The 10,127-nt window shown below is 46.4% G+C and overlaps 1 protein-coding gene across 9 annotated transcripts in view; it reads left to right on the forward strand.

Annotated features, from left to right (window-relative positions):
• Nucleotides 1-6,388, forward strand: part of MYO1H (myosin IH) — a 72,720-nt gene extending 66,332 nt beyond the window's left edge. For 8 of the 9 annotated variants that reach the window (XM_053363300.1, XM_053363303.1, XM_053363305.1 and 5 more), the window contains 6 exons: nt 688-743; nt 876-1,011; nt 1,434-1,504; nt 3,111-3,286; nt 4,066-4,165; nt 5,737-6,388. In XM_053363300.1, the coding sequence (XP_053219275.1) occupies nt 688-743; nt 876-1,011; nt 1,434-1,504; nt 3,111-3,286; nt 4,066-4,165; nt 5,737-5,760 (563 nt within the window). In that variant the 3' untranslated portion in view covers nt 5,761-6,388. The remainder of the gene's footprint in view (nt 1-687; nt 744-875; nt 1,012-1,433; nt 1,505-3,110; nt 3,287-4,065; nt 4,166-5,736) is intronic. The other variant, XM_053363302.1, reaches the window with a different exon arrangement.
• The last annotated feature ends 3,739 nt before the right edge of the window (nt 6,389-10,127 follow it).

A 10,127-nucleotide genomic window follows, 5' to 3' on the forward strand; every position in this document is an offset into this window, starting at 1 on the left:
CTTTATATGTACAGTGGTACTTAATTCGTTCCAGAGGTCCGTTCTTAACCTGAAACTGTTCTTAACCTGAAGCACCACTTTAGCTAATGGGGCCTCCTGCCACTGCCGCGCGATTTCTGTTCTCATCCTGAAGCAAAGTTCTTAACCCGAAGTAATATTTCTGGGTTAGCAGAGTCTGTAACCTGAAGCGTCTGTAACCTGAAGCATATGTAACCCGAGGTACCGCTGTAATAAGATTAATGTAACAAAGAATATCACAAGCATAAATGTGTCAACAATCATTGACTTAATAGGTTTGTGGGCTCTGGTATTTCAGCCCCCTTACTTGAACCGTGCATTTTAATTGTGCCAGGGGAGGGTTGAGGGGATGCTGAGTTCAGAGGTGGAGCAGCTGATCAAGGCGCAAGTTGTTTTGTCACTGAGGCAAAAATTAATCCCAGAAGCACCTCTCCTTCCTGCCTTCAGCAGTATAAATATTACAATATGTAAATAAATAGCAATTTCTGCCCTTCCATAACAATCAACTTTGCCTAATGGTAGAGCTGGTACTGACTGTGATATGTGTTTTGTTGTGCCAGAGGCAGCCTAAAATCTCTCCCCGAGATCAGTTTCCTTTTGTGCATGTCTCTTTGTGGCTCCCCACTTTTGTGTCGGGACTGTGACCCTTGCTCTTTCCTGTGTTCCTAGACGAGAGTGAGTTGAGCCCCAAAGTCCTGCAGCTGATCCGCCACGAGAGAGTGAAGGTGAGGGCTGGGATGCGTGGGGCAAGGGCAGGCCAACCTGCATGGTGGTCCTTGAATGGTGTGTGGCTAAAGCTGTGACTCTCAGGCGAAGCTGCCTCTGCTTCTAAAACTCGCCTCGTGGTTGGTTTTCAGTATGTGACGCCGGTGGTGAAGTACGACCGGAATGGCTTCAAGCCCCGAGAGCGGCTGCTGGTTCTGACGCGTGTGGCAGCTTATGTGGTGGAGATGGCCAAGATCAAGCAGAGGATTGAGTACGCCACCCTCGGAGGTAACATCCCTGCTGTCCTTGGGCAACCCTTTCCCTTCCCAGGCATCCAGCTGAGATGGGGAGAGACCCACCCATTTGCCTTCTTGGCAACAGAGCAACCTGTTTGGATAGCATAAATGGCCTGGTCAGCCAAGGCCATCCCTCTGGCAAAGGAACTGGTTGGGCTGGTTCAGCAGTCTCTTCTAGCAAAGAGCCTGAAAGGGACCGAGGTTGACCGCCCCTCCCCCACCTCATAACAGTCCTTTCTTGCAGTCTGTCAAATGGCCCATGTGAGGGAGAGGAAGCAGTAAAGAATGAAACTCAGTTCTGCATCCAAGCACACAATAAAATCTACCTGCCAGGCTTCTTTGCAGCTTGGCAAAGAAAGGCAGTCCTTCCAAATTTTTCTAGCAAGTGACTTTGTTTTGCATTCTTTTTCCAAGGGCTTTCTGCCAGCAGCTTGGGCGACCATATCTTAGTCATCCATGTTTCAGAAGACAGCAAATCAGAGAAGGTAGCAGTTTCTCTTTACCTGCCCATGGTGTGTGTTTGCGTGTGTGAAATGCATGGAAATAAAACAAGCTAAGGAGCAAAAGGAACGCCTTACTTTCAGACAATGGATGCTTGCGATACAGCTAATCATTATCAGAAGAGAAAGGCATGACTTTGAATAAGTGTGTGGAGAGCACTTGCGTCTTGCTCTTATTATTATTATCGGGGGGCCACTGTGAAAACAAGATGCTGGGCTAGAGGGGGCCCCTTTGGCCTAATTCAGCCCAGGCCTCCTCTTCTGTACCTGTGAAAAGCAAGCTTATCAGTTTTTATTTTCCTTAGTGGTAGGATATGGGGCTGCACACTAAACTACATGAGATTAATGAATTGTTTAAGATAGCTAGGAAAAATGGCTTTGCAGAACAAAAGTATGTTTTCCAAAGTCCTATTAGATACAAATATAAAAGTATTATAAAAAATGTACAAACTGCTGTTGGAGCAGGAAACTAAAGAGGAATTTGTGAAATCGAGCATGATTAAGTGGACACAAGATGTGGGTCACAGTATTGATTATGAATTATGGGGAAAGTTGTGGAAAATAAATATGAATTTTATGGCATGTTATGTGCTAAAAGAAAATGTGATGAAAATGTCCCACAGATGGTATTTAACACCCATCAGATTGGCAGAACTGTCTTAAGAGTTTACTACTATACACCACGGCTGCAGCTAGAACCTTATTGGCACAAAGGGGGAGAACAAGTCTAGTACCCGCTAAGGAAGAAAATGTTTGAATTTGCTGAACTGGTTGGTCTGACAAACGGGATAAGAGAAAACAAAGATCAGGAATATAAGGAGGAATGGATAAAGTTTATTTACTATTTCAAAAACCAGTATAGACAAATTCATAGTTTGCAGGTCTCAAGTAAATCCAGCAGATTTGAAATAGAGTATTTGACAGATAACAAATTGGATGATTAAAAATATGTGGATTACACGGAGTAGTAAAAGGTAAAGGTACCCCTGCCCGTACGGGCCAGTCTTGACAGACTCTAGGGTTGTGCGCTCATCTCACTCTAGAGGCCGGGAGCCAGCGCTGTCCGCAGACACTTCCGGGTCACGTGGCCAGCACATGGAAACACCGTTTACCTTCCCGCTAGTAAGCGGTCCCTATTCATCTACTTGCACTTTTGACGTGCTTTCGAACTGCTAGGTTGGCAGGCGCTGGGACCGAGCAACGGGAGCGCACCCCGCCGCGGGGATTCGAACCGCCGACCATGCGATCGGCAAGTCCTAGGCGCTGAGGTTTTACCCACAGCGCCACCCGCGTCCCAACACGGAGTAGTAGAAAAGCAAAAGGAACCAGGAAAAGTGTGGAAGAGAAGTCATATTGTATATGTATAAATGTGGTATTTGGTATGTAGTTGTGAGTGGGACGGGGGGAGGGGGTTAAATATTCTCTATGTTCCTGTTTTAGAAAATGCGAAGGAAAAAAAAAAGAATTTTCCTGCCACACCCTTTGAGAACCACTGGTATAGGGACATATTTAGCCCAAGTGCATTTTTTTATTTTATTTTTTGCTTTTGAAAAGTGTTATTAACCTCTTTGTATTCAATTTTCAAATGCAGCTGTCTGATCATAACACAGTGGTGAAAAGGGAGTTTCTCCTTGAATGGAGAGCCCTGTCTGACTCTGTTTCTTGCTTCCAGGGAGATGCCATTCTGCAGTGTGAGCACTTTTTTGAGACGGTCACAAAACTCTGCATTCTGGCCCACAAGCAGAATGTCTCGGTGGTCCAGGGAAGGTGGGTCCCTCACTCTTCTGAGGCCTTTGCATTTGCAAATGAATGAAATCATGGGATTGATCATTCTTAAGCATCACCCACATCTGTTGAAGCACAGGCCTGCTTATCAGCCTGAATTTCACACTCCATGTATTTAAAGCAAAAACCCAGGGGACTATTTTGAAGAGGCTGTTCTGATGCCACATTGGGAAGGGTACACCACTGAATTAGGAAGGGCAGGAGAGGCCTGGTGCCTTCACAGCCTGTAAGTGGGCTTCTGGGAAGCATCTGAACAGCCACTGGGGGGATTCTGGCCTGATGCCTCTGACATCCTTGTCCCAGTGCAGGTGGCTCAGAAAAACCACTTGGATCCCAAATGAAATATCTGAGACTGCCTCCTTCCCTCTAGGCCCTTTCGGGTGCTAAGATTGGCAGAGGAGCCCCTCTTGGTAGTTCTGCTGCCCTCAGAACTGCAAGGGGGGGTGGTTGTAACCCCAGGAGAGGGCCTTCTCTGTGTCAGCCCCCAAACTGCAGAACTCCCATCCCATTGAAGTGCAACTGGTCCCTCCCTTAATTGTACAGCTTTCCATGACTGTTGAAGACACACCTGTGTTTTTGGGACCCACTTCAATTCCTGGCAGTGGCTCTCCAGGGACTTCATTATCAGCCTTATTATTTCTGCATGGAGAGCAGGTCTTCTCTCCCTGAGTTCCCGGACCCTTCCCTAGAGGCCAGGATGGTGGTTTTGCACCTAAGCCTGGTGGGCTTGTGAATGTCATTGCTGGTGTTTCTTTTTGTAGCCTCCAGTTCCAAATCAGTTCAGGGAAAGAAGGAACAATGGTTTTCACCACTGGGCAGGATGCTCAGGTCTACAAAGCCAAAAACGGACAACTGACGGTGGTAAGTCCTTTGCAATGACTGTGGCCCTTTTTCTACAGGCAAAGAACTGGATGCTGAAGGAATGACTAGCAAAGCAGATTTAGGGGCCTAAATGTTGTAGCTGGAGTGAGGTTTTTGCAGGTAACTTGGGGTGGTGAGCAGACCAATGTAGGAACATTGCAAGTGAGTGTCTAGATAACCAAGAGGAATCCAATTAAACCCAGGTATAGTGTCAGACCAGACCATCATGAAGCCAAGCAAGCTTTCAAAAGTCCCTTGGGTATGTTTAAGTTGGCCTTGCTTGAATAATTGCATGTGAAGCTGCCCCCTAGGCCAGACGGTGAGGCTGCTTGTCCACCTAGCCTAGGCGACAAGGGCTGGAAATGTCAGATGCTGAGCCTTCTACCTCCCAGGCAGGTGTGCTGCCCCCTTATTTGTCTATATTGATAATCTGTTTGTGATTTTCCATGCTGATGAGCTGTAACCTTTGTGCCCACCCCTCTTTGGAGTCTGAGGCTCAAACTGCAGCTTCTTCCCTTGAAGAAGGGAACAGCTTCTCTTTCTCTCACCCAACTGTTTTGCTGGACATCCAGCAAAGCTGAATGTTGGAAGATTTAGGAGACAGATAAAAGAAAGGACTTCTACATGCAGCACATAGATAGACTGGGTCAAATTCTTGGAGTAGAAGGCTATCAACAGCCATGAATCATGATGTCTGTGCACTATGTCCAGAATAAGAGGGGACAGTCCTCTGAATGCCAGTTGCTGGGGGTCATCAGTGGGGAGGAGGCTGCTATTGCCTTCACGTCCTGCTTGGGGGCTTCTTCTCTTTGGGGCAGCTGGTTGATCCCTCTGAGAGCAGGAAGCTGGATAAAAAGGGCCACCTGATCTAGCAGGCTCTTAGATTTTCCTTCCTCATCGTGCGACACAGTGGATGATTTATAATAGGCAAGATTGTCAAAACATGCTTTTATTTCAAGGCCGGTGCTTTCTGAAGAGAAACATCAAAAGTAGATCAATCAGATCAAAGGTCCATCCAGCCCAGCCCCCCATTGTTCATAAAGAAGTTTTTTAAAATCAATTTTCATTTTTAAACTATTTAATATGCTTGCATTGAGATATATATTTGTTTCCATTAGAACATACGACATGCAACAATTATATGTTAAATATTAAATATTAAAAATAAAACCGCAATAAACACTCGGATAAATGTTTCTGAATATAATAACAAAGCTGTGTCAAAGTGTCTATACCAAAATTATTACAGATATGATGTATAGCAGTACGTATTGCTTTGATTGGTGACCATAAGTAAAATGTACCAGTATTTTGTATCAACAACAATTAGAATTTATAGGGCATGAATTTCCTTTTAAAAAGCCAGATCCCTTAGTTGCCTGTCAGCTCCCCTTTGTCCTTTTGGTGGGAATCACAGAATTGTAGAGTTGAAGGGGACCCTGAGGATCATCTAGTCTAACATCTTGCAATGCAGGACTCTCAAGTAACAATGCTTCTGTTCAGGGGCTGCAAAATGAGAAGGGAGCCATCTAATATATTTTTTTTAATCTTTCTATGTTTAAATCCAACAGGTATCACCCAGAATAACATCCTGATGGAAGCACATGTTCCACCTTTGCCTGTTATCTGCTGATGTTCGAAAGAGAAAGTAGCCCAAACTCCTCTGTGGAGAGGAGAAGAGTCCATATTATAATTCTGATGCTTACAAAGTGTGTTTTGATGCCATAGGACTGTTGCAGATCCCATGACTGACTTTATGAATACTCCCAATAACTGGCTATATTTTTGTGATAACTTGCCTCTAATCTAAGTCAACAGTTACAGATTTCCTTAATAGGTCCAAGTGGGGAAAGCCTCAGAAAAGAATTGCACCTTAGAAGTGGAGGAGGAAGTTCTACACTCTGGAAAAAGTATTCTTCCCATTACAGGGCTGGAAGCGTAATGGCAATCTGTAAAGCTGAATCCTACAGCCTGGAGAAATGCGAGGCAGGCAGCTGTTGTCCCTTAGGGTTTGGGAACACAACTCTCCTCATTGTTCTCTGGCACTGTTTTTGGGGGGAACCTTGAGATCCCCGCTGCTGCTTGGGCAGCCACAGGCCCACCGAAGGGAGATGGGGTGGGGCGGGGGGAAGGTTCTGCAGTCGAAATCGTGCCTCCATGTTCCTCTCTATACTAGCAACATGTGACTGTAAGTGGCAATGTGAATTAAAAAGACTAAGAGAAACACGGCTTTGAAATGATCTTGTAGGGGTTTTTTTTTGTTTTTTAAAAAGAACTAGTTCCTGACTGGTTTTAAAGTCTCCTTCTAGCTCTGTCGAAAAGCCAAGTAAGGGGGCCAGCTGAGGCTTCTTCTGGACCAGTCACCTTTTTGTTACATGTGGAGCAGGAATGGGGAGAAAGGCACTTGCCAAATTTGCAACTCCTAAACTGAAACCCTCTTTACCTTTGAAATCCACACTTCCCTGAATGTTGATCTGCAGTTCTTCAATCAATCAAGGAATGTGTATAAAAATGCATATTGGTGAAATTAACATACAAAATGCATTCTGTAAGGGGAAATTGCTTGCAAAGCTGCATGCAAATGGTGTATTAGGGGAACAATGCACAAAAGTGTGCATTAATTTGAATGTGTCTCTTTAAAAAATGCAAATGTTTGTGGGAAATGAGGCAAACTGAACTTAAGAGCGGGAAAATGAGAAACAGAATAAATCCAGAATCCATTTGTCCAGCTCTACTGCGGAAGCCCCAGAAGCTCCTCAGGGGTTCAGCAATGACAGGCTGGTTGCTCTGATTGGCAAAGGCGACCAAATGGAGACTTCAGTGTGTGAATGTTGCAAGTTCAGCTGCTGAACGGAGTCTTGCATCTCCCAGCCACAAAGCTCTCCCAATGCTACCCGGATTCACATGGATTGAACCAGCAGGTGTTGAGCAGCCCTGAATTGGAACGGTCTTCTGGTGATATCTGCCAAAAAATTAGGGCCTGCTTGTGTAACTGCATTTGAGTCGTCTCTCAATTGTGTGCTTGCTTCTTGCATGGGAGGGAGATCTCCCCACCTCCTGGCACGTCTGGCAAACTTTGGCCCAGCAGCCCAAACCATTTTTGATCCACCTTCCTGCAAAAAGTATTGGGCTACATTTGTTAGCTGCCTGCAAGAGAAACAAAGGAACAGCCAACAAGTTGGAAATTGGCAAAACGCCTATTTATTCTGCATATTTTCAGACCTGCATAAAATACATACATACAGACTTAAACATAGAAACTTTGCTCTGCTCTGCAAATATTACCTTGTAGCATTGGAATGAAGGCTGTGAAACTGAAGCTGTGGGGGAGAAATTCTGCTGCCGCTGCTGACAGAGGAAGGGTCCACTGCTGCTCTTAAAAGTGCTTGTCACTGGATGCAGCTGGCAGCTTGTTCCCGCAGCCAGGGGTGGAGGAAGGGGGGGGGTGCAGTGAGTGTGGAGTGCCCCCGGGTGTCACCACTGAGGGGGGTGACAAAACGCTGGGCAGCACTCACCGCGGGGCCTGGGAGAGACACGGTGGCTTGGGTGCGTGCAGGCTCCGCGCTGTCCTAATGGTCTGCCCACTGCCTCCCCCTCCCCAGCTGTAGGGCAGCAGAGTGGGAGGGGGCAGGCAGACTCCGGAGGCCCTGTGGTCCACCCTGCCCCTATGGATGGCTCGCCCCAGGTGCCCGAGCGGCTTGCTCTGCCGCTGTCAGTCATGGCCTCTAACCTCGCTGCAGGAGACTGCTTCCCCACACAGATGTGCACTTGAATGCTCCTTCGCCACACTCGTCAACCACAGCAAGGCTTCATTTCAGCACACAAAATCCATTGCTCAGGCAGCTGAAGTGTTTCATGCAAGGTACAGCCACCCATTCTGCTGCCCCTTCACCTTCCACTTATAAAGGGCTTTTACCGCTGCACATGACTTTGGGGGCAGCTGGGCTACTTTTTCCTTGCACCTCTAGCTCATGCTCTATAGTTTGTGTCTGGAAGTTAACACCCTGCTGGCACGGTAAAAGTAGCAAGACTTTAAAGGAAACAAGTCTGCAGGATTGTCAGGATGCTTCCTGTTTGCAGGTGGGAGAATGAAAAAGCACCTCTCACTGTGCCCCCGCATGGGAACAATTGAGGAGGAGAAGGGACCACCTTTGGCCTACAGGGAACCTGGGGCAGCAAATACTACAGCTAGATTTAACCACCTAAACCTTCCATGGCCACATAGGTGTCTTGTTTGTACCAAGGAGAAGTACCTTATTCCTTGTTCTGATACTGAACAGTGCAGAATTCATTGGCAGCTGATGTGCAGCCTCCCTTCTTCACTGATCCCACCTTTTCCTGAAAACAAAGTCTCAACGAAGAAATGGATTATCTTGAAAGATGCACTCAGCCCTGGACATTGAAACAAAGAGCACTTCCCTCTATTGAAGAGCATTTTTTTAAAAGGCTCAGAGAACTGAACAGGGAGAGGAAGGCAACTGCACCCCACCCCTTCCTCTGGCCCCAGGAAGCTAAAACCACCGGCACTCACTTGCTTATTTCCAAACCTTCAAACTAAAAGACAGGCAAGGAAAGGTGATCTTAATGCACAGAGTTGATGTTACAAAATTGGTTGGCTGACAGGAAGAGGAAACTGCTTCCCTTTGATGTGGGATTATAAGCACCCCATCCTGGAAACAACAGTTACCTTTGGGGATCTGTGTGTAGCAGGCTCAGTTCTTCCACATTCGTAAGAGCAAGGTAGGATGCTAGAAGCAAAGGCTTCACAGGAATCCACCATCCTGTCCCCTAACTGCAGACACAATTTCTTTCTTACACTTCCAAAAAATGTGAGGATTGCCCCCCCCCATTAGGCTGTACACAACAAGAATAAAGAGAGGAAGTTATTAGACTCTTGCTGGAGAAGTTTCTTAAGTGCCTTCCTTGAACTACAACCCCCAGATAAGCTTAGCTGTAACGTATTAAGGATGTCAAAATACTGAGCAAGTTTTACAGTGATGTCACTTACTATAATACTTAAACATGTTTTTAACAATGAATCCTCCAAGATGATGTGGAGTTGGGAGCATCCAGAGCGCCATCATGACACACCATTTTGTTCCGCAATGTTTTATGCTGCACAAGTGACAGGCATGAAATGGGATAAATAAGACCACCAACCAGTGCCTTTTTTCTCTCCTGCAAAGGGAGAAAGTTGCAGCTGAGGGGCTGCATCAACTGTGGGAAGATGAGACAGAGACCCAAACACACAAAAAGGAATGAGCCGAGTGAGACTTTGATACTCAGCGTAGTAATACTTCAGCCTTCTCTGGCCTGGCACCCTCCAAATGGGTTTGACTACAACTCCCATAAGTCCCAACCAGGATAGCCATGTGATCCTGGGGCTGATGGGAGTTGTGGTTCACCCCTCTGGAGGGTGCCAGGCCAGGGAGGGCTCCTCTAAGCTTCAGCAAACAGCTTGATGCTTTTGGCTTTCCTGCTATTTCAGTCCCAAATGCAACATTACAGGTTTCTGGTTAATCTGCTTCCTAACGGAAGTAAAAGAGAAATTGTGCAGAGGTAGATTCAAAAGGGGTGATAATCGTGCATCCTGCCTCAACACACACAGAATGTATTCTCGTATATGGAAGATGCTCCTCTAAACTGCCTTCCACCTCCCGAGTAGTAAGACTGAGGCTTTACATATGCACATGAGCCTACATGACCTGGGAGAAAATCTGGTGGGGTAGGGCTTTTGCAAAAGCTGCATCTGATATTTTGGGGCTGGGGCTGGAGGGATACGTAGGACAGCCCCTTGCTCTCCCCACCCTGTGCTGTAGGTTCTCTCACTTTTGAGACATGCCTTGGGTTACAAAAGAAGAGAGCAGGGCACAGCAAAGACAGTGGCATGGCAAGTTCACATTTTTGTTTCTGTCCCACCTACAAAACAGGCAAGAGCAACTTACACACCCAAGATGGGACG

The sequence above is a fragment of the Podarcis raffonei genome, chromosome 13, assembly GCF_027172205.1.
Source record: "Podarcis raffonei isolate rPodRaf1 chromosome 13, rPodRaf1.pri, whole genome shotgun sequence".
NCBI lineage: Eukaryota > Metazoa > Chordata > Lepidosauria > Squamata > Lacertidae > Podarcis > Podarcis raffonei.